At 40.5% G+C, this 24,929-nt stretch overlaps 1 protein-coding gene across 1 annotated transcript in view; it reads right to left on the reverse strand.

The window, feature by feature from the left end:
- VWA3B (von Willebrand factor A domain containing 3B) overlaps positions 1–24,929 on the reverse strand; it is a 223,810-nt gene that overhangs the window by 142,918 nt on the left and 55,963 nt on the right. Inside the window, exon 8 of the mRNA XM_034657268.1 lies at positions 17,339–17,464. Within this exon, the coding sequence (XP_034513159.1) occupies positions 17,339–17,464 (126 nt within the window). The remainder of the gene's footprint in view (positions 1–17,338; positions 17,465–24,929) is intronic.

Genomic DNA, 24,929 nt, shown 5'->3' on the forward strand with positions numbered 1-24,929 from the left:
GAATCATGGAACACTACATCAAAAACTAAGGATGTATTGTATGGTGACTAACATAACATAATAAAAAAATTTTTTCAAAAACACAGTTTCAACAGGTTCTTTCTCACAGGACTTGTCTGAGGAATCAGCAATGGGACTCACCATGGGTAGAGGCATAAATAGTATTTCCTAAAGTTATATAGTCCCAGAACCTTCCTGCATAGAACATTTGGGAGGGCTTATATTTGACAGACCACAGTTTGGTACACACTTTCCAACATCCCTGTTAGCATGAGTGTCATGAGACACTAAGCCAACACTTGGCTGCCCCATGGGAAGTGGCATGGCAAAGGATGCTGTGAAGTAGTTGAAAAGGAAAGGTTCAGAAGAAGCTGAAAATGATGTCCAACGGAAAGAAGGAAAGGATGGGGGACAGGGAGGGAGGGAGGGAGGGAGGGAGAGAGAGCCTTCCCATTAATGTGCCAGGATGTTCTGAACGCTGGAGTCAAGAAAACCACTTGAGTATTACTGACTGGTCACCGTTAACTGGTTTGCCAAAGCTTGCTCTCCTGAGTGAGTGAATCAGTACGCAAGTCCCAAGGCTGCATTTCACTTGACTGGAGAAAGGATGCTGGAATCCAGGCTCAGCATCCCTGCAGTAGCACACCTCCAGTTATCCTCCTGCTACACAGATGAGGTTTCCATCAAAATAAGAAAAGTGACCTATGCTGTGCAAGAGAGCTCCAAGTTCCAGGGGACTGTCAGGGTCAGTGAGAGTCACAAAGGAAGGTCAGCAACAGCAGACCATGCTTTCATTTAAATTCTCTAGGGCGCCAGAACTTCGAGAGAGTGTGGTGGACAGTGTCCTGTGAGTGCAAATCAGGAGAGGNAGGGAGGGAGGGAGGGAGGAAGGAAGGAAGGAAGGAAGGAAGGAAGGAAGGAAGGAAGGAAGGAATTATGGATAGGTGAGAGGGAGAGAGAAAGGTGGCAACTGTTAGGACAAAAAATCCAGCTATTTGCCTTTCTGACATGTGAGTTGGCTCAGCACAGCAAGTGCTGGGCCAAGGATTGTCTGCAGGTGAGACAATGAAGCCCGCCGGGGTGGGCACCCAGAAGACGTGTTGACAGCATGGCCAGGAGAGCAACCTGTCTCTGGGCAGTCATGCACTTTGTTCACTGTACTTGCTGGCTGACAGATATTTTCTGTTCACTTACAGTTGTGAAAGTACCATGTGCCGAGCATATTTGCCTGGCACTACATGGGAGCCTAGAAAGGGGAGGAGGGGAGGCAGGGGAAGAGCATGGTAACCCACCAATATGCTGCAGAACTGACTTGCTGGGCAGGTTGGGGTAACTGTTCTCCAGAGTGCCCCAGGGGTATACATATGAGGGCTAAGGAACAAGAAGATGCAGTGATGTGCCTGAAGTCACATCTCTAATATGGCACTGAGTCAAATGGGCAGTTGTAGGGTCAGTCCTTAGTGGACAAGCATACAACTGGAAAGAACTTGGATGAATTCGAGGCTCCTTCTCCCCTGGAATACCATGAAATGATTTTCACTTCTTCCTTTAACGCTTGTAAAAATCAAGGCAAAATCTCTGCAGAAGGGTTCCATGGCCTACCCAACTTGTTTGTAAACCAGTGGAAAAATGATTCCAACCCTGAGTGTCTCTAATTCCTATAATCCTCAGTGGGGGAAAGTAGGAAGGAAAGGAAATTGAACAAAGGCAGACACAAAGACCAAAAAGCACCAACAGTGGACAGGAGGTGGGAGAGGAGCTAACGCCATCTCAAAGACAGTGTTCCACATTTCTCTTCCTTTATCTTCTGCCTAATTCTGAAAGAAGGAAACTGAAAAAAACTTTGCTTTACAGTTGGGCTGTGAATGAGGCAGCTGCAGGAAGAAAGGTTAAACTCTAAGGTCTGGAACTGGCTACTGAGAAATAAGGAGCAACAATCAGTCAGTGACAGACCTGCATGGAGGCTGAGAGGAAACCACCGGCAGAGCACACACTCCAAGAGAAGACCTGCAAAAGCCACATGTCAATGTGTCTACACCTACAACGACGCTTAAAATAAACTCACAGTAGTTAAGGATCAGCAACACAGGCAACAAGTTGTACGTCTGGCAACTATTTCTTTACAAACAGCGTGACATGGCAAGATACACCAATTCAAGATGCTTGGTATAAAGTGGAAAAATCAAGATTAAGAAATGAGAAGGGAATTGATTGGGGGAGTTTGGGAACTTTAGACTGAGAACATGAGGGTCACATGGCTGTGAGAATGGGAACCATAAAGCAGAGTGGGGATACTGGGATGAAACCAACAGAGAAATCTGACTCTGCTTCCCTTGGGAAATTAAAATAGTGCCACTTTTTTGATCCTGCATCACCAATGCCAGGATTTGGGGGTTTTTTAATTGGTAGTCAGCCTATTTATTTCATGTATTTTTTAAAAAAACTTGTTTGTTGAGATATAATCCATATACTATGAAACATTTTTAAAATATACAATTCAGTGGTTTTAGTTTATTTACATAGCTGTGCAAACAACATTACTATATAATTCCAGCACATCTTCCTCACCCCACAAAGAAACCCTATACTCATTAGAAGTCATTCCCCATTTCCCTTCTCCTCTCCCCACCATGAGTTTACTCTATGGATTTGTCTATTCTGGACACGTCATGTAAATGGCATCATACGCACTACGGCCTTTTATGCCTGGCTTGTTTCAATTAACATAATGCTTTCAAAGTGAACCTGTGTTGTAGCAGGTATCAGTACCATGTAACTTATTACGGCTGCATAATATCCCATTGTAGGGATATGCCACATTTGCTTATCTATTAATCAGTTACTAGACATTTAAGTTGTTTCCACTTTTTGGGTTTTTTTGGCTATTATGATGCTATGAACATTCATGTACAAGTTTTTGTGTGAACATACTTAAGGACTTTAAAATTCGGGTATAATTGATATATGGTGTTATGGGAGTTTCAAGTGTACAACAGGATTCAACAATTTTATGTATTTCTCAGTGCACATCAAGATAACTGTACTCTTTAATCCCTTTTATCTGTTTTACCTCCCGTGCACCCCTGCCCCAACCTCCTTTCTGGCAATCACCATTTGGCTCTCTGTATATAAGAGTCAGCTTTTTCTCTTTTTTTCTTTAAGTTTCATATATGAGTGAAATCATATGATATCTGTCTTTCTCTGACTGACTTATTTCATTGAGCATTAAACAATCTAGGTTGATTCATATTGTTGCAAATGGCAAGATTTCATTATTTTTTATGGCTGAATAATATTCCACTGTGTATATATACCACATCTTCTTTATTCTTTCATCCATTAATGGACATTTGGGTCACTTCCATATCTTGACTATTGAAAATAATGCTACAATAAACATAGGGGTGCATATAGCTTTTTGTTTTGGTGTTTTCTTGGATAAATACACAGCAGTGGAATTACTGGATTATATGGTAATTCTCTTTTTAATTTTTTGAGGAAACTCCATTCTGTTTTCCACAGTGGCTGCACCAATTTGCATTCCCACCCACAGTGCACAAAGGTTTCTTTTTCTCTACATCCTTACCAACACTTGTTATTTCTTGTCTTTTTTATTCTGGCCATTCTAACAGGTGCAAAGTAATATTTCATTGTGGTTTTATTTTGCATTTCCCTGATGATTAGTGGTGTTGAGCATCTTTTCATGTGTCTGTGGGCCCTCTGTATGTCTTCTTCAGAAAAATATCTATTCAGGTCCCCTGTCCATTTTTAAATTTGCTTTTTTGTGTGTTGAGTTGTGTAAGTTCTTAATGTAATTTTTATATTAACCCCTTATCAGATGTATCATTTGAAAATATCTTCCCTCACTCAGTAGGTTGCCTTTTTGTTTGTTGATGGTCTCCTCCCCTGTACAAAAACTTTTTCATTTTAGTATAATCCAATAATTTAATTTTGCTTTTGTTTCCCTTGCCAGAAAAGACATATCTAGAAAAATGTTTCTACAGTTGATGTCAAAGAAATTACTGCCTATGTTTCCGTCCAGGAGTTTTATGGCTTCAGGTCTCACATTTGGTCCTTAATCCATTTTAGGTTTATGTGTGTGTATGGTGTAAGACAGTGATCCAGTATCATACTTTTGCATGTAGCTGTCCAGTTTTCCCAACACCATTTGTTGAAGAGATCTTCTTTTCCCCACTGTATATTCTTGCTTCCTTTGTTGTAAATTAATGCACCATAAAAGCATGGGTTTATTTCTGGATTTCTATTCTGTTCCATTGATCATTGTGTCTGTTTTTGGGCTAGTCCCATATTGTTTTGATTAGTATAGCTTTGTAGTATGTCTTGAAATCTGGGATTGTGATACCTCCAGGTTTGTTTTTCTTTTTTTTTTTTTTTTTTTTTTTAAGATTTTATTTATTTATTTGACAGAGATAGAGACAGCCAGCGAGAGAGGGAACACAAGCAGGGGGAGTGGGAGAGCAAGAAGCCAGGCTCATAGCAGAGGAGCCTGATGTGGGGCTCGATCCCATAATGCCGGGATCACGCCCTGAGCCTAAGGCAGACGCTTAACCGCTATGCCACCCAGGCGCCCCAAGGTTTGTTTTTCTTTCTCAAGATTGCTTTTGCTATTTGGGGTCCTTTGTGTTTCCATACGAACTTTAGGATTATTTGTTCTGTGAAAAATGTTGGTATTTTGATAGGGATTGCATTAAATCTCTAGACTGTTTCGGGTAGTATGGACATTTTAACAATATTCGTTCTTCTAATCCATGAGCATGGACTACCTTTTTATTTGTGTTGTCTTCAATTTCTTTTATCAATGTTTTATAGTTTTCACAGTATAGATCTCCCATATCCTTAGTTAAGTTTATTCCTAGGTATTTCATTCTTTTTGGTACAATTATAAATGCAATTGTTTTCTTAATTTATCTCCTGCTACTTTATTATTATTGTATAGAAATGCAATAGATTTCTGTATGTTAATTTTGCATCCTGCAACTTCACTGAATTCATTTATCAGTTCTAGCAGTTTTTTGATAGAGTCTTTAGGATTTTCTCTATATAGTATCATGTCATCTGCAAATAGTGAAAGTTTTACTTATTCCTCACCAATTTGGATGCCTTTTTTTCCCTTGTCTGATTGCTGTGGTTAGGACTTCCAGTACGATGTTGAATTAAAGTGGTGAGAGTGGACATCTTTGTCTTGTTCCTGATCTTAAAGGAAAAGCTCTCAATTTTTCACCATTGAGTATGCTATGGGTTTTTCATATACAGCCTTTCTCATGTTGAGGTATGATCCATCTATATCTACTTTGTTGAGAGTTTTTATTATAAATGGATGTTGTACTATATCAAATGCTTTTCCTTAATCCATGGAGATAATCATATGGTGTTTATCCTTTCTCTTGTTAATGTGATTTATCACATTGATCAATTTATGAATATTGAATCACTATTGCATCCCTGGAATGAATCCCACTTGAACATGGTGAATGATTTTTTTAGTGGATTGTTGGCTCTAGTTTGCTAATATTTGCCTGAGGATTTCTGCACCTAGGTTCATCAGAGATATTGTCCTGTGGTTTTCTTTTTTTATGGTGTCTTTATCTGGTTTTGGTATCAGATTAATGTTGGTCTTGGAGAATCAATTTGGAAGGTTGTCTTCCTCTTCTATTTTTTGGATAGTTTGAGAAGAAAAGATACTAACCTTTCTTTAAATGTTCGGTAAAATTCACCCTTGTAGCCATCTGGTCCTGGACTTTTGTTTGTTGGGAGTTTTGGGGTTTTTGTTTTTGTTTTTTTATTGATTCAGTTTCATTGCTGGTAATTGGTCTGTTCGAATTTTCTATTTTTCCTGCTTCAGTTTTGCAAAGCTATATGTTCCTAGGAATTTATTCTTTAGTTCTAAGTTGCCCAATTTGTTGGCATTTTATTTTTCATGATATTCTCTTATAATCCTTCGTATTTCTGTGGTATTGGTTAGAATTTCTCCCATTTCATTCCTGATTTTATTTATTTGAATTCTCTTTTTTTTTGATGACTTTAGCTAAAGGCTTATCAATTTTGTTGATCTTTTCAAAGAACAAGTTGGTTTCCTTGATCTGTTCTGTTGTTTTTTAAGTCCCTATTTCATTTATTTCTGCTCTAATTTTTATTATGTCCTTACTTCTCCTGGCCTTGGGCTTTGTTCTTTTTCTGGCCCCTTTAGGTGTAAGGTTAGCTTGTTTGAGACTTTTCTTGTTTCTTGAGGTAGGCCTGTATTGCTATAATCTTCCGTTTTAGAATAGCTTTTGCTGCATCCCAAAGATTTTGGACCATTGTGTTTTCATTTTCATTTGTCTGCATGTATTTTTTATTTCCTCTTTGATTTCTTGGTTGACCCATTTATTGTTTAGTAGTGGGTTATTTGGCCTCCATGTATTTGTGTTCTTTGCAGATTTTTCTCCTGAGATTGATTTCTATTTTCATACCACTGTGGATGGAAAAGATGTATGATATGATTTCAGTCTTCTTGAATATATCAATTATTTTGTGGCCTAACATGTGATCTATTCTGGAAAATGTTGTGAACATATGTTCTCAATTCCCTAGAGTTTATAACTAGGAGTGGAATTGCTGGGACATAAGCTAAGTCTACTTTAACATTTGAAGAATTGCCAGACTTTACAAAGTGGGTGCACTATTTTACATTCCCACCAGCAACATATAAGGCTTCCATTTTCTCCATATCTTGCCAACACTTGCTATTGTCTGTCTCTTTTATTATAGCCAAACTTGTGGGCATGAAGTGTTATCTCACTGTGGTTTTTGTTTACATTTCTCTCATAACATCTTTTCATGTGCTTCTTGGCCATTTGTATATCATCTTTGCAGAAATTTCTGTTTAAAACTTTGTCTATTTTTCAATTGGGCTATTGGTCTTTTTCCTGTTGAACTGTAAGAGTTCTTTATGTCTTCTGGATATGAGATCCTTATCAGACATATGATTTGCAAATTTTTTTTATCTGTGGGTTGTCTTTTCACATTTTTCCAGTTTTATTGAGAAATAATTAACATACATCACTGTGTAAGTTTAAGGCATACAGCATGATGGTTTGATTTTTATATATTATGAAATTATTATAATAATTTCAACTAATACAACTAATAGCTTCTCATACAAATACAATAAAAAGAAAGAAAAAAAGGAAAAAATTTTCTTCTTGTGAGAAGTCTCAGGATTTACCGTCTTAACTTTTCTATATATCATATAACAGCATTACCTATAGTCATCATGTTGTACACTACATACCTAGTACAGGCATAACTCATTTTATCACGCTTCTCAAATACTGTGTGTTTTACAAAATGAAGGTATGTGGCTACTGTGCATTGAGCAAGTCTATCAGCACCATTCTTCCAACAGCATTTGTTCATTTCATGTCTGTGTCACATTTTGGTAATTCTCATAATATTTTAAACTTTTTCATTATTATTATTTTTGTTATGATGTGTGATCAGTATGACTTGCTGAAAGCTCAGATGATGGTTAGCATTTTTTTAGCAATAAAGTAATTTCTGAATAAGGTACATACATTTCTTTTTTAGACATAACGTTATTACACACTTAACAGACTACAGTATAATGTAAATATAACTTTTTATGCACTGGGAAACTAATTTGCTTGACTCAATTTATTGTGATATTCACTTTATTGTAGTGGTCTGGAACCAAACCCACAATATCTCCAAGACATTCCTGTATTGATATATTCAGTTGTCTTTTAAATCAGATAGGAGGAGGAAAAAGTTACAGTAAACAAAAACTACAATTTATACTGTCTTTTATATCTACCCATGTAGTTATCAGTGTCCTTTATTTCTTCATGTGGATTCAAGTTACTCTCTGATATCCTTTCATTTTGTCCTGAAGGACTTCCTTTAATATTTTTCTGGTAGGGCAGGTGTTCTAACAATGACATCTGTTTTTGTTAATCTTGAAGGTCTTAATTTCTCCTTCTTTCAATGGGCAATTTTGCCAGATATGCTATTCTTGGTTGACAATCTTTTTCTTTTACCACTTTGAATATTTCATCCCACTGCTTCTGACCTCCATGGTGTCTGATTAGAAATCAGCTGTTCGGGGTAAACAGAAGGAGGAATGAACCACAAGAGACTATGGACTCTGGGAAACAAACTGAGGGCTTCAGAGGGGAGGGGGGTGGGGATTGGGATAGGCCGGTGATGGGTATTAAGAAGGGCACATGTTGCATGGAGCACTGTGTGTTATACGCAAAAAATGAATCATGGAACACTACATCAAAAACTAAGGATGTACTGTATGGTGACTAACATAATAAAAAATTAAAAAAATAAATAAAAACTTGAAATAAAAATAAATAAAATAAATATCTACCCCCCCCCAAAATCAGCTGTTTGGGGCGCCTGGGTGGCTCAGTCGTTAAGCGTCTCCCTTCAGCTCAGGTCATGATCCCAGCGTTCTGGGATCGAGCCCCACATCAGGCTCCCTGATCAGTGGGAAGCCTGCTTCTCCCTCTCCCACTCCCCTTGCTTGTGTTGCCTCTCTCACTGCCTCTCTGTCAAATAAATAAATAAAAATCTTAAAAAAAAAAAAGGAAATCAGCTGTTCACTTTATTGAGGATCGCTTGCATATGGTGAGTCACTTCTGTCTAGCTGCTTTTACAATTCCCTTTTTGAGCCTGGTGCTTTCTGTTGTGAAAGGTTATTAATTATTGATTCAATTTATTTAATAGATATAGGCCTATTCAAATAGTCTGTTTCTTCTTGTGTAAGTTTTGACGGATTGTGTCTTTCGTGGAATTGACCCATTTTATCCACTGACCCAGTCAAATCTGTGGGCATAGAATTTTCATAATATTCTTTTATTATCCTTTTAATAGCCTTTTAATACCCATGGGATCTCTGGTGATGTCTCTTCAATTTTTGGTATTTGTAATTTGTAATTTGTGTGTTCCTTTTTCCTAAGGAAGCCTGGCTAGAGGTTTATTGATTTTATTGTCCTTTCAAAGAACAGCTTTTGATTTTGTTGGATTTTTCCAGTGATTTCTTGTTTTCAACTTCATTGATTTCTGCTCTAATTTTTATTGTTTTTTTCTTCTGGGTACTTTACATTCAATTTGCTCTTCTTTTTCTAGTTTCCTAAGGTGGAAGCTTATTGATTTTAGACCTATCTTCTTTTCTAATTTATGCATTCAATGTTATAAATTTCCCTCTAAGCACTGCTTTCACTGCATCCTACAAATTTTGTTAAGTTGAACTTTCATTTTCATTTATCACAGTCACTTTTTAATAACATGATTCTAGCTCTGACATTTCAAAATAGTTTGTGTTATATTCCAACATCCTTCCCAAATTTAATGCATCACACCTACAGGATTCTAATGAACTAATTCTTCTGCCACATTTTGGGGGAAATTTTTCAGTGACATCTTAACTCTGACTTGTGGAAGCATTACATGATATTCTTACATGAATGTTTTTCTGTTTCTTTTTTTTAATCTGGAAAATGCAGTGTTATTACCTATAAGAAAATGCGTGTTCAAATTCAACAAAATCCTGGCCCTTTTAGCAATATCACTTGCAGCTTATTAATCAGCCCTGTCAACATTCATTTAACTATAAAGAGCTTTAGAGGTGTAAAAGCATGCTGGAAAAAATTCAGTTCTGGGAAGAAATATTATTTTCTCTTTTGCCTTGCCGGAAGTGTGAGCACTTTGACAAGTGTTAGATTTGCTTCTAGTTACATAAGAAACCAGCTGTGCCCTGCCCCAGATCTCATCCTGCAAGTCCTATTTGAACAAAAGGGAAATATATTCTTGAGAAAGTAAATATGTACAAGGGCTCCATAAATTAGTCTGCTTTGCTCTCAGATCTTAAGTCATCATGTTGGTAAAATAGTCCTCATCCACTACATTGATTGGGCATCATTGGTACAGAACAGAGAACTTGTATATGTTCTTCCCTATACATATACCAGAATCCAAAGATCTTGGAATAAAAGATTCAGAAACATGGCATTCCTACTTGATGGGCCCATGTCTTTACAGCAAGAATGCTCGCTTCACCCAACAGTGTCACTCACAGCTATTTGAACTCCAGACTTGCAGAGTCAATTGCCTCTCCTGCTTCTCTGTTTGGTCTCTCTAGAGTGCTTCAGTCTTAATAGATCCAAACAAGCCTCATCATGTTTACCCCCAAACCTGGTTCTCCTCCAGCGTGGTATCCATGCTTTGGATCCATATCTTTGACACCTACAACTTCCATACCCCCAAGTCCTGCCAAGTTCAATATCTGAATCTTCCCTCAGATCTGCCCACTTATCACCTCTCACTTATACATCTTAACTCCTTTCCTTCATCCTCACTTGGTCTCCCTCTTTTAATCTGTTTCCCACCCAGTAGCCAAAGGATTTTTTTTTCAAAGTGGTTTTTTTCTAAATGCAAATATGATTTTAGACCTATCTTCCAATGGTTTCTCACAGGTCTTAAATTAAGGACTGACATCTCATACGATGACCTATGGACCCAGCATGATCTGGTCCCTGCCTACCTTTCCAGACTCATCAAGGGCCAACTGTTAACTTGATCTCTGAGCTCTACCTACACTCATCTTTTCAATTCTCCTGAAGTGCCATACTCCTACCTGGCTCAGGACCTTTGCATGTGCCATTCTGTTGCCTAGCATATACTCTCCCCTTACTCCCACCTCTTTACCTCATTAACTTCACTCCTCAACCCTCAGATATCAGTTCCAATAACATTTCCGCAGTAAAGCATTCCTTGACCCCAGAAAATAGCCCAAGAGCCCACACTTTTCCTTAGTCACACTATTCCAGTTGGTAATTATACTTCCATGTGCACATCTCACCAAGCCAGAAATGGCACAAGGTGCCGCTTTATGAGTGCCCATTCCATGTCTGTTTTACTTACCATGGTACTCATCATCTAGCACAGAACTACATGTAGTAAGCAGTCAATAAAAGAAAGAAAAAATAAATGGATTAATATTTTGGTAGACGTCACTACCTTCTAACTATGTGATAGCATAGTTCTAAATGTTTTACATGTATTTACTCATTTAAGTCTCAAAATAGCCCTGTGGAGTAGGTATTATCATTATCATCCCAATTTTGCAAATAAGGAAACCAAGGCACAGATAATAAATGTCTTGCCAAGTGTCACACAGGAGTGGGCAGAGCCAGGATTAATATCTTTCTAATTCCAAATCTGTGTACTTCACCACAACTTATGACAACAGAGACATCTGGCTGGTGGTTTAATACAATGATAATAAAAACGAGCATTGCCCCCCTCTCCATGTGCTCAAAACTCCTGTAGAGCTCTTTGTTCGAACTGCCTGTAGGGCTTCAGTATGCCTCTAGCCCCTTCCTTGTCATTTGACATTGAGTTTGATATTTTGAACCAACCAAATATTGAGAGTCCAATCTTGGCATGACTACACGACATGATTAGACTTATTATCTCCAGTGAGTAATAAAATGGCCATGAAGGTTATTACAAGTGAGGAGCTCCTGAAATGATGAGCTGCAGCATCACCCAAAGAAGAGTCAAGTCTCCCTAACTTGGACAAATTCTTGAACGTTTTATAAGAAAAGCCATCTTTTCATTTGAGAGTCATGCCTTGCACACTCAAACACACCCACACAGAATGCTCAGATGCATTAACACCAGTATCTCTGAACAGCTCAGCACCTCAGCAGTGATCCACATCCTCCTCTTTTACTTAATTAACATCTGGACTGAGGTATTACTGACATACAACAAACACACATATTTAAAGTGTATAAATTGATACACCTTGATAGATGTATGGTTAAGTTTATATTTATCATCTTGCCGTTTGTTTTCTATTGGCCCTATTTGTTCTTGGCTCTCTTTTTCCCTCCTGACAGATCTTGGATTGAGTAGTTTTAATTCTATTTTATCTCCTTTGTTGGCTTGTTTTGTTATTTAGTAGTTACTTTAGGTATACAGCAAACATCTTCAATATATTATGCCCTAATTTCAATTAACATTATAGACTTCATGCCCAGTGTAAGAATCTTGTAATAGCATACTTCCATTTTCCCTTCCTGGATTTGTTTTTGGTTTTGTTTTGTTTTGCAAAGCACTGGTGTGTTGTTTTTGTTTTAACCTGAGGTAAAACATATATAACATAGAATTTATCATTTTAGCCTTCTTCAGGAATGCAATTAAGTGGCATTAAGTACTCATACTGTTATGTAACCATCACCACCATCCATCTCCACAACTTGTTCAGTATCCCAAACAGAAACTGTTTACCCATTAAATACTAACTCTCCATTCCCCACTGCCCCCAACCCTTGGTAACCACTACTCTACTTTCTGTCTCTATAAATTTGACTCTTCTAGGTACCTCATATAGGTGGACTCATACAATACTTGTCATTTGTGTCTGCCTTATTTCACTAATAACACCTTTGAGATTTATCCATGTTGTAGCCTGTGTCAGAATTCCCTTCCTTTTAAAGGCTGAATAATATTCTATTGTATGTACATACCACTGTTTATTTATCCAGTTATCTGTCAGTGGACATTCGGGTTGTTCATCTTTAGAACTTAAAATGCTGCTATTCCTCTCCTGCTTTTATGCTATTGTTGTCATACATTTTACTTATATGTATGTTATAGACCCTACAGTACACATATTATTTTTGTTTAAATAGTCAATTGTGTTTTAAAGATATCTAAATAGAAAAATATTGTATATTTATTCATGTAGTTATCTCCTGTGTTCTCTATGCTTTTGTGTAGCTTATTTCCATTCATTTTTCCATTTAAAAATATCATTATCCTCCTGCCTGAAGGGCTTCCTCTAATATTTCTTGAAGTGCAGATATGCTGATAAAAACTCTTTCAGCTTTCGTATATCTGAAAATATCTGTATTTTGCCTTTTTATTTTTGAAAATTATAGACTATAGAATTCTAGGTTGAAAATTTAAAGTACTGAAAGGAAAAAAAAAATGTTTCTCCCCTGTCTTCTCACTTGCAACAAGAATTCTAATGTCATGGTTATCTTTATTCCTTTGTATATAACATTTCTTCTATTTCCTCTAGTTACTTTTATGATTTCCTCTGTGTTATTGGTTTTGAGCAAATTGATTATGATGTCCCTTGGTATACTTTCCCTCATTTTCTTGTACTTGGCATCCATTGAACTTCTTAGATCTGAGTTACAGTTTTCACCAAACTTGGACATTTTTCCATCTTTATCTCTTCCAATATTTTTCTGTTCCCCTTCTCTCCTCTCCTTGGAAATTCCATCTACATGTATATTTTGGCCAGTTGAAGCTCAATGATGCTCTTTTGTTATTTGTTTGGTTTTTATTTGTTTATTATTCTTTTTCTCTGAGTGTCTCATGTTGAATAGTTTCTATTGCTGTGTCTTCAAGTTCACTAATCTTATCCCCTGCAATGTCTAATCAGCCCATTGATTCCATTCAGCATGTTTTCATCTAAGATATTTTCTTCCCTAAAAGTTTCTCATCTCTTAAAGTTCAACATTTTCCTTTAAAAAAAAAAATCATTACTCTTCCTACTTAAATGTTTGAACATATGAAACAGTTATAATAACTGAATTTCTTTTTCTGCCAATCCTAATATATCAGTTCCCAGTAAGTCTGGATTGGATTGATAGATTATTAAGGGAAACATTTCCTGCTTCTTTTCACACCTAGTAATCTCTGATTGGAAGCCAGTTGTGAATTTCACCTTGTTGGCTACTGGTTGCTTTAGTATTCTTTTAAATATTCTGGAACCTTGTTCTGAGGTGCAGTTTCATTACCTATAAAGAGTTCTTTCCTTCATGTCTTGCTTTGATGATTTCCTAGGAGGGCCCAGAGCTCCACTGAATGCTACTCATTCCCCATTACTGAGGCAAGACTTTGCCAAGCAGTCCACCCGGTGCCCCATGAGTTATTAATTATCCACTACGGCTGTTAAGAACAGGTACTGTTCCTGGCCCTGTGTGAGCACCAAGGCTTTTCTTCCTAATGCTTCCCAATGGATTTTTCCCAGCCTCAGCTAATCTCCCCACATGAAAGAGTTCCTCCATATTGAGCTGAATTTTCAAGGCGGGGCTCTACAGATTTCCAGAGTTCTCTTTCTATGTACCTCTCTCCTCTCTGGTAATTTGTCCTATGAAATCTAGATTTCTTGGTCTCCCTGTACTCTTAGCTCTGCCTCCCAGAATCAGAAGTTTGTTGTGCTCCACCTGGGATCCTTCTCCCTGTACCATGGCCTGGAAACTCTGTCAGAGCATTAGGTTGAGATAAATCATAGAGCTCACCTTGGATATTCCCTGTATCTATCTCAGGGATCACTGGCCTTCATTGCTTGGGTGTCCAGTGTCTTTAAAAACCATTATTTCAGGGATGCCTGGGTGGCTCAGTTGGTTAAAAACCATTATTTCATATATTTTTGTCTGTTTTTTCCCCCAGAGAATTTTCATGTCCCACTCTTGGTAATTAAAAGAGGTCAAAATTATCAGTTACGAGTATCTAGCCTCACCATCTTCTTATCCTAAGCATCAGGCTGATGAGTCATCCCTGCCAGAAATTGCCTTCCTGGCCTATGGTAACCATATGCCAGCTGGTCTCTGAACCAGTGCACATAACCCAGGGGGCATGAAGGGGTGCTATGCCCAAGAAGATAGACTTTGTCTAGTTCACATGAAGGTTTCACATGCAATGGCAGCCCATCTGACCTTCTCCATCCTAACCCATCCCCATCCAGATGGCTATGCTATCTCCTTTGGCCTTGCAGGCCTTGGGCAGCCAAACTTAGAGAATGGCTCTGCCTTCACATAAAGCAGACCGTCCTCTGCTTCAATAACACTGTGCTGTGGGTGGCAACAGGAGCAGTTCAGACACTCCAAATGTGGTCTCTGAGGCCAAAGCAAGGTTACAAAAGTTTCAAGTATCATGAGTTGGATATCATGAGTATCCAACAGTGGAAAGGTCATGACCAAATGTTGCTTTTTAAATAGAAATAGTATACTTGAAGCATCTTTGAAAGTGTTTAGTTTTTAGTTGTGTGTGTGTGTGTGTGTATGTGTATTAGACTGAAATAAAGGCACGATGATCTATCCTTCTATCAATTACTGAGGCCAATAGCTTTTCTGTTTCCTTTAGAAAGAGTATCTAAAAATCTTCTGTTAATCCTCAAGACTATCCCAAATTTAAATACTCCCTATTTTAGTCTACTTGTGCTACCACAACAAAATATCATAGACTGGGTGGCTTAAACAACATAAATTCATTTTCTCACAGTTCTGGAAACTGAAAGTCCAAGATCAAGGGGCCCTTGGGGTTGGTTTCTGGTGAAGCATCTCTTTCTGGCTTGTAGATGGTCGTCTTCCTATTGTGTCTTCACATAGCTTTTCCTCCGTGCACGCGTGGAAAGAGAGAGGTCTCTGGCGTCTCCTCCTCTTCTTATAAGGACACCAGTCATACTGGATCACGGTCCCACCCTTATGACCTCATTTAACCTTAACTACCCCCTTAAAGGCCCTATCTCCTCGTACAATCACATTGGGGGTTAGAGTTTCAACACATGAACTTTGGGGGAACAATTCAGTCCACTGTACTCCCCCAAACACCTGAGCAGCAGGATCACCATTCTCTTTGTGTAGCACGGATGCTGACTTTAGCCCCAGGCCCCCTGCTTCATTTTCATTCTCTCAGGATGACAGAGGACTCTTTGGGTTCACATTAAGCACCGTGTCACTACAAATGAGCAGCCCCTCTGGACAAGCCCGATTAGGCCCCTCCTTGGGGACCCTGGAGAGCTGGCAAAGCAACTGCAGCTGTGCGGCCCCACACCCACAGCTGGACACCCAGTCACAGTAAAAAGTCACTGTCACCAGGAATTTATCAGGTTGCACGGGGCAAATCTTCCCATGCCTTTAACCTCCTCCTCCCTGTACACGTGTCCCTCCCCTACTTCTGCTCTTCAACTGCATCCCTGCCCCAGCTGGTCTGGCTCCTTGCTCTCTTCCCACATTGACAACTCTGTAATATAGACAGGGCACCAGGAGGCAATACAGCCTGGCAAACGTTCCCAAGTTTTGCTGCACATTAGGATCACCTGGGAAGCTTTCAAAACCCTCAATGTCCAGACCACATACTTTATGGATTCAGTCAGAATGTCTGGGGTGAACGCCAGACTTGGCTACTTTTACAGAGGAACTAGGTTTTGATACTGGTTTCACCACTTCTAGTTCTGTGGCCTTGGGCAAGTTATTTAACCTAAATGGAGATAATAGTAGCACCTATCTTATAAGATTGTAGGAAGCGTTAAACGAGTGAATACTGTGAAGAGTCTAGCACGGGGCTCGCCATGTAAGGTACGTGCTGTAAGTGTTAACTACCATTATTACCAGAGGGGCCCTAAATGAAACCAGTGCCCTACAGAGGAAAATCATTTATTAACTCAAGAACTCAGAAAGGAGAATCAGTATACTAACTCTCTAACTGTGAAAGGGGAAAGAGTGAGCTAACATTTATCAAATACTTGCTTGGTGCAAAGCACACATTATTTTACTTAATCTTTACAAAATAATCTTTACATTATTTTGCTTAATCCTCTATTCTCAAGACGGATAGAATTACTTAACAGAAGAATAAACTAAAGCTTAAAGAGATTAATTCGAGTTAATGCCTAATGATGGAGTTGGGATTTGCAACTAGGACTTTCTCACTCCAAACTCAGGTTCCTGAATTTTCTTCTCAACTAGGCTTCCATCTTTGGATTTCCATGTTTGTCTCTGAATCATCTAACTTTAGCAAAAATCTTGCTAACTCAGTTTAGCCAGAATCCCCCACCCTTCACATCTGATCAAATTCCTCAAAGCCCTCCACCCGGTAATATCTGGTCACCCTGGCCTGCCTTCAACCAGAATCCTCTCAGGTAGGTTCAGCCAGAATCCCCCTTTACCCCTGATGTTTCCTCTTAGCAATTTTCCATCCACAAACCCCACCCTGCGCCTTGGCTACAAATCCTCACTTGTCTGTGTTATAGTCATCACTGAGCCCAGCTCTACACTGAGGCCTCTTTTTCCTAGCAATAGTTACCACTTTCCTGTCCAACTGGTTTTTCTTGGACAATCTCACACATGCACAAAAACACACGCACACAAACACACACTCTCTCACTCACATACACACGCACATATAAACCACAGCACAACTCTGGAAGAACTCCTCAGGAAAGAGTCCTTCATCCCCAACTGGTAACGGTTATGACTCTTACACTATGAACATAAACAGCACCCACCTTGGTCTATTGGGGCCACCTCGGACTTGGGTGGCTCAGCAACCAGCCTCTGGATCTGGGCCAGAGTGCTGCAGGCTTCCTCCATCTCCCTCCAAATGAGAAACACGTCCTCTCTGACTCCAGCTCCTGGGAAGAGAAACACAGCGTGAGTGGGTAGCTATGGCAGGCCCAAAAACTCTCTGGTAGTCCCAGAGGCCTGAGACACCCCAGACAAGTTTCTGGAACATTTCTGAACCTCAAATTCCACTTTCCTCACTAATCTAAGAATCAGAACTAAAATCCCTAAGGAAGTGCTGTCACCTCAAGAAATCATAAATGCAGACTTTAGGATGCAATAAATCTTTATAAATATTTGTACCGGCTATAATATTTTAAGATGAATTCTTGATAATACTCAAATAAGATATAGAATAAAATTATTCAAAATCACCTAATAAAAGCCAGGGTAAGGAAGAGAAATTCAGGGGTATATGAAAGTAATAATTCCTAACCTTTCCTGATTAAGCTGAGATTTCCCACTTCTCTGAAAACCATCTTCACAGTATTAATTTTCCCCTAATGTAAGAAATGATCCTTTGGCCTCCTTTTCTGGATCTCTGCTGTCTCAATTAAGGGTTAGGCTTAACCCTTTAGTTAAGGGTTTGGCTGTACATTTTTTTCAAAATGATATGGCTTAATATAGATATTAATCTCATTCTCATAATCAATCAATAAAATGTTATCCTATGGGTAAGAGGTCCACGCCCTAACAGATTAGTAGTTTCCAGAGATTAAGGAGGGTGTAGGAGCAGGAGGGAAATGGGTATGACCACAGAAGTGCAACATAAGGGATCCTGTGGTGGTATCTTGACATCAATATCAATGTGACAGTCGTGGTAATGTCCTACAGTTTTGCAAGATGCTACCATAGAGGAAACTGGGTAAAGAGCACCTGGGTATCTCTATTATTTCTTTAAAATGTATGTAAACCTACCATAATCTCCACACAGCTCTGGACTAGAGCTGGCTGTGCACACGAGGCAATGGTGACTCCAAGAGGCCACAAGAGAACCTCCCATTTTCAGTGGCATCTGCGGGCCCAGCCACTGGTCGGGTACTACTCAAGGCATCACAGGGGCTACCGGAGAATAACTGCTCTGGGGTTGCTTCTAACATGGTTGTAGTAACGAGAATTTAGCAGATATATTCTCTAGTTTTAAAAACTCCATTCTAATAAAAAGCTTTTAAAAAAGCAACTAATTCAATCTCACAGACTGTATACAGTCAGCTCAGAGAACACTGATGATGTTATCATTAAAGTAAGCTAATCCAAACTCTCTAATGATAAATACCTTTGAGGGTACCTGCTTTGTGGTTGGTATTGTGCTTGGGCCTTTCTAAACGTTCTCTCTTTCTCTTTACCACAGCTCTGCAGGCAAATTCTACTCTTGTCCTCATTCTACAGCCGTATAGAAACTGAGGCAGAATGAGTTGTCCAAGGTCACACTGTCAGTAAGTGTCAGAGCAGGGAGTCAAACCCAAGTTGGTGTGACTATACCAACTCTGGCACCCTGCACAGTTGCCCGAGAGAAAAAATGGATAGTTACAGAGGGTCCCTGCAGCCCCCCCCCAGCTGCTACTGAGATCCCACTTACCAAGCCCATCTACGTAATAGTCCACTGATGCCTAAGATCCTATACCCACAGAGAATGAGAGACCACCATCAGGTCTAGGGGCTGCCCCAGGAGACTCATCTATCCAGGGTGAAAGAACTAGCCTTAAGCCACCAGGACAGACCAGGGCAGACCACAGTCGATGTTTCTGACTTTCAAATGTAGTCAAGAAGGGCAGGGCAAAAGTAAAGGGATACCAGGGATCTGGCCCTCCCGAATCTGGCCAGATGGAGTGAGAGAGTATTAAAAGCTGTATTCATAAAGAAGCAACTGACAAGCCCTGACAGAGATGGAGGGCCACCGTGGCTCCTCACAGCCATTGATAGCCCAAGGAGTGAAACATGATGTTTATCTAGCTCCGTGCTGGAACTCCAAAGATATTGCAACCTGCTGCCAAAAGCAAACCTTAAGCCCAAGGGACTTAAACCTGACTTCCAGCTGCTTACTGTAGCACAGAGCTGTCAAGTAGCAGAATCCTCTCTTTAAAAGTTTCGAATCAGTCAAGGCTTTCCGTTTTCCCCAGACTTGCCAAAAGTACCTTAAGAGGTTGTGAACCACAAGTCAGCAACAAAGGAAAAATTCAGGGTCACTTCTAAGGGACCTCGCTGGGGTATTGGACAGTTGCAGCCCAGGGAGACAGCCTCCTGAAGACGTAGAGGATGGAGGACAAGGCCCAGGAAATCCCAGTATTCAGAGAGCTCTGTGAATCTGAGTTGCCGCAGGCTAAACCACAGAGGAGACAAAACCACGAGGAAGCATCAAGGTATTTTGATCATCAGGGGACAAGCCAGCCAAGATCTGCTGTGCACAGAAGCAGGATGGGGCTCCTCAAAGAGACATCCCAGACAAACCACAAAATCTTTCAGCCCAAACGTCCCCCTCCTGCACCATGTCCTGATATCTCCTGTGTGCCATGAGGTAGCAATTTGGAGGCTCACACAATTCTGACACCAGCTGGGAGAGATGTCACATTAAGCTGCTGTTTTTCATTAGCACCCAGTATTGATTTCTCAGACCAGCTGGTTTAACAAATGAAATGAGCCCCCAGGTCAGATATGTTTCGATACGTCAGGGGAACACCACGTCCCTGTCAAATCTTCCATGTCTCACCTACAGGATAAAGTTTAGTTGTCAGAGTCCAATTCATTAATTATTCATTTGGCAAATATTTGTCAAGCACTTACTACGTGGTAGATGGGCACTGCCAGTGCTGAGGGCCCTGCTCCCCTGTGTTGCAATCCAGTCCAGGGTTCAAGTCCCCATAATGTCCCTCTAATGCTCTGCCACCTGATCAAGGCACTGTCCTCCCAGCCCTCTAGGGCCCCTGATCGCCACTCTCTTCACCATCAGGAAACTCAGAGCCTCCATTGCACTCACCCCACCCTTCTTTCAAGGTGCTGTCCAGCCTCCACCACCAAGGTTGGCTCAGCAAACAGTGATCTGCCTCCAGCTCCTTCTCAATCCCATCGAAGGCATTAGCCACAACCACTGTTCTCAGTCCTTTTGCTGCCAGAACACACTCGCAGGTCCCCCCTCCTCCCTTAAATACGCTGACAGTATATGCAATTCCTGGCTGCCTATCACCACAACCACCAATTTCAAGGAGGACAAAGAAGCATCAGCCAGTGATGGTGAACTAGTATTTGCATGACCTTGAATCCAGTCTAATTTAAGTCGATCCTTCACAAACATGATGCTTTATTTTTAGTACGCAGCTGCTTACAACATAGCTCACCACTAAGCAGCGTGTGCCCGGTCATCCTGCTGTCAAGAGCTGTGGTCTAAAACTCTCCTACGGTGTGAGCGCGCGGCCTTGGATTACTGCTTATGTTCTCATGGGCTGATTTTGCTCACTAGATTGTAAACATCTTGAACGTAGGGACAATGTCTTTTCTTTCTTTGTATCCTCCACAGCACTTAGCACAAGAGCCAGTGTTTTTAGCAAGAATTCTTATCCTTCCTTCTTTTTATTGTCCTTATCACAAAGAAACAACAAGCACCAGATACATTCTTTCCTCGGGGAATTGCCCCGCTTTAGGATTGACAGGTCCCAACATTGCAAGAAACTCTTCTGAGTGGTACAAAACAGACCCACATCATTTGAGCATATGACTATGCCCTAAGTATTCCAGACATTAACAATGACATGCCCTCAAGCAGTAAGTCCCTTCCTTTTAGATCCTCCTGCCACAGCGACACAAGGCTCCCCCCACGTATCTGAAACACTAGCATCCCAAGGGCAGGAGGGGAAAGGCAATTCAAAAAGCAGCTAGGGGGTGACACTGGTCCCAGGACAAGTTAATGCAGCACAGGGAGAGGGCAAGCCAGAAACTAAAAGCACCATCAGCAGCCCTGAATCCCAGACCCCTCCCTAGTCCCATTGCGGGCTCATCTGTCTGTGGCCCTTCCCCATTGCCCAGGACTGCTGAGTGCAGAACCGACCCAGATGGATAGAGACTGCTGTCTTCTGGAGCCCTAAACTACTGCTCAGCTGTGAGGATCTAAAAGAACTGAAGAGAACTATCAAAAGGCAGTATTTTCAGGAAAAGGCAGCACATGCTTCTATTTACAGAAACCAATACAATGTGTGTGTGTGTGTTTCTTCTTTAACTAAACTATGAGGGCACTAAAATCCCCTGAGAGCTAAAATTATAATAAGGGTCTGGTGAAAGGGGGCAATGACATCCATAAATGTACTGCAAGTGGTGAAAAATCAGTAGTTTTTGTTGTAATGGAAAATCCCCGGTTACTTGTGTTAAATCATATATTAAGCTGTTTTGGTGGTGAGAGGTCATTGAACACCTTCTGGCTCAATCCAGCCCCACCGCCCCAACCACTGAGGTGCATGTGCAGCTGCACTCAGTCGCCCTGTGGAAATCAACAACTAATTAATTTAAAGAAAATAGAGTCATTTCACCATCTGGATAAACGTCTAGCATTTTCCAGGAGCAATGAATGTTTCATAAGGGCCATGATGCCTTAAAAGTAATTTCAAATACCAAGTGTGGGCAACTCTTAATAAGTAGGTGTGATACTATCTCCTGGGGCCTCTCTCTTCTAAGTGGAACACTGTAAAGTACAAGTGTAATGCAGTCTAACCATCCAATATTCGCCTAGAAAACTTGAATATAAGTCATCACTATTCTCCACCAAACTCAGCAGGAAGGATGACCCCAGGCTCTGGGTGCCACTGGGCAAGCAGGTGATAAAGACACAGGCACAGAGACAGAGAAGAAATATCTACAGAACGCCCAAAATGCCCACAGATAAAGTGTGGCTCAATAAATCTATTCTATTTAGAATAGGTGATACCCTTTAAAAGGCACCAAATCAAGAGGTGTTTTAATGAAATGGTAAATTCAGGGGAACTTACGAGTTTCCTTTAGAGAAAATTTGTTAAAATTGTTGTTTTTCAGCTTTTCCATCATAAAAAGGCCTGAACTTCTTTTTGGTTCTAAGGGACCTACAATGCACGAAATGAGTGCAAGATGGTCACAGAGCTGCTCCCTGATTTCTGTCAACCAACCCTGAATCAACAGAGAAACAGTAAGGCTGGGGCTACTCTTTGAGGGAACAACCCCACACTAGCATCTGCTCAGCCTCCTGTCCTCAACAAAAGCCCACTTTTATGAAATGGGTCATGTGGGCTACTAGGGACTGGGTCTCACTCACAAGTTTAAGCAGACTAATTATTTTCTTCAAACTCACAAGACACTGACCTAGGACCCAGGAATCCAATCATTTTAAAATATCCTCTTCTCAACAGGACATCTTCTTAGAGGATCCTGTTCACTCATTTATTCAACCAAACTCAATCAGTATTTATTATATCTGAGCACTGGAAATACAGAATGAACAGGAAACAGTCCAAGCTTTTAAGGGGCTCTCACTCCAGTGTAGTCTGCCCAAACTGTGGTCCTCAGAACCTATGTCAGAACCCCCCAATGTGCTTATCAAAGTACAAACTCTTAGGCCATAGCCCAGACTCATTCTGAGTTGGGGGGGAGGAGACTCCAGGAAATTGTACTCCCAAAACCATCCCAGTGATACTTTTACAACAAAATTTTGCAAAGCTTTAGTCTAACAGGTGAGACGAGAATGTAAACAAATTATTTCTATACAAAATATTCTTGGAGAAAAAAAGTTGAGTCATTTCTGGGAACAATATTCTAATACCCTGATGTCCCTATTCCTGCCCTAAAGAAGTGCTCTGCAAAGAAGTCAGAGCTCTTTTTCCCCTTCAAAGTGCTGGAGAATCCCTGACATACCACTTTCTAGATACCCATTCCAGGACATTCTCACTGATAGGGCTCATTACATTCCACTATTTCTAACAGTGCTGTGTATTTTAGATCAGATATATTTTATAATGCCAGCCTCCTGCTGATGCATCAAGAAGGAGAAAGAGGGGAAAACTAAAATTTACTATGTGCCTACTATGTGCCAGCCACTGCGCTGGGCTTTTAAACACATTGCCTCATTTACTCTCACAACGATCATGTAAGTAGGGATCATCACCCCCATTTTACAGATGAGTGAAATGTGCTTCAGAGAAATTAAGAAACTTAACCAAGGCCACCCAACTAATAAGGAGTGCAGTCAGGATTCAACCCAGGTCTGTCTGTCTCCAAAGCTGCCCATTCTCTTTCCACACTGGAACACTGTCCTTGTGTATCCTCGTAAATGATCACAACACAAGATCTACATAAGCAAATCTCATGTTAGGTGTTGGTTGCTTTTAGTTTCCTTCAAGGGGCTTATAGACTCATCTCTTCCTGGGATGGAAAGCACCCAGCCTGTAATTCTGATCTGTAGGTGATGATGGTTGGAGAGCTGATCTCCAAGGCCAGGGCCTACTGTGAGATTCTGGCAGGCAGCAACGCACATCTGTTGGCTTAGCTGGCAACTGACTACACTGGGATTGGCAGTCACCCACAGCACAGCCTCGTGGGGCTAGTAGCTCTGACAGTTCTCAAGTGTGGGACTTCTGCTATCTGCATGTCTGTCTCCATTACCCAACTGTGATTTCCTTGAAGACAGAACTATGTTTATCTGTTTTTATAACCACTCTCCCTCAGAGTATAAACTTCCTGAGGAGAGGGACTTCCTTTTTCATCACTGTATCCCCAGAGCTCAGCACAGTGCCTGACTTTCAAAGGCAAATGTGCCCTCAAATCAGGGCAAGTTTATTCAAAGGTAATCAGAAATTGACACCGGCTCTTTTATTTAGTAATTCAATTTAATTTTTAAGAGATTCTTGAGGGATTTCTCTATGCCATATGTTTTGTTAGGTGATTCAAGATGTCTGGACCCACTCAATTATTTCAGTGGGATTCTAAAAGATGGACTGTGTTGGTGACCAAAGAACTGGGCTGAGCCCATCACTGCCCCATGCTGAGAAAGGACTACAGTGAGCAGTGGAGGCATCCTGGTGATAGGCTATTCTGCAGCAGGAGCTGAAAATAACAAGGATCCCAGGATATAAACCCGCTATGGGGGAAGGAATACAAGGGCTCCCTGCCCTGAAAGTGTCTTACTCTCTGGTTAGGAAAAGTAGACCTTCACACATACCAGGTGTAGGGAAGAAGAGGGTGGAGGTGGAGGTGGGAAATTCTTAAACCCTAAACTGGGCTCCTGGAGTCACAGTGGGAAGGAACAACTTTTAAATCACCAAGCAGAAGCATAATTGATATTCTAAGAGTTTGAGGTTCCCTAAATAGGAACCATGTCTTTTATTCCTTCAGAATCTCTTCCTCGGCCCTCGTGAGCCTCTAAAGACACAGAAGGTGTTGAACAAATGGTTGTTAACTAACCAGACCCCTGTCTCACAGAAATTCAAGGCAATCCATTATTGGAAGGAGCAGGACTCTGGAGATAATTAAAGTCTCTCAGCCTTGAAAACTGTAATGTGGCAACAATTTTGGAAGTGCAGCTGGTCC

The sequence above is a fragment of the Ailuropoda melanoleuca genome, chromosome 4, assembly GCF_002007445.2.
Source record: "Ailuropoda melanoleuca isolate Jingjing chromosome 4, ASM200744v2, whole genome shotgun sequence".
In the NCBI taxonomy this organism is placed as follows: domain Eukaryota; kingdom Metazoa; phylum Chordata; class Mammalia; order Carnivora; family Ursidae; genus Ailuropoda; species Ailuropoda melanoleuca.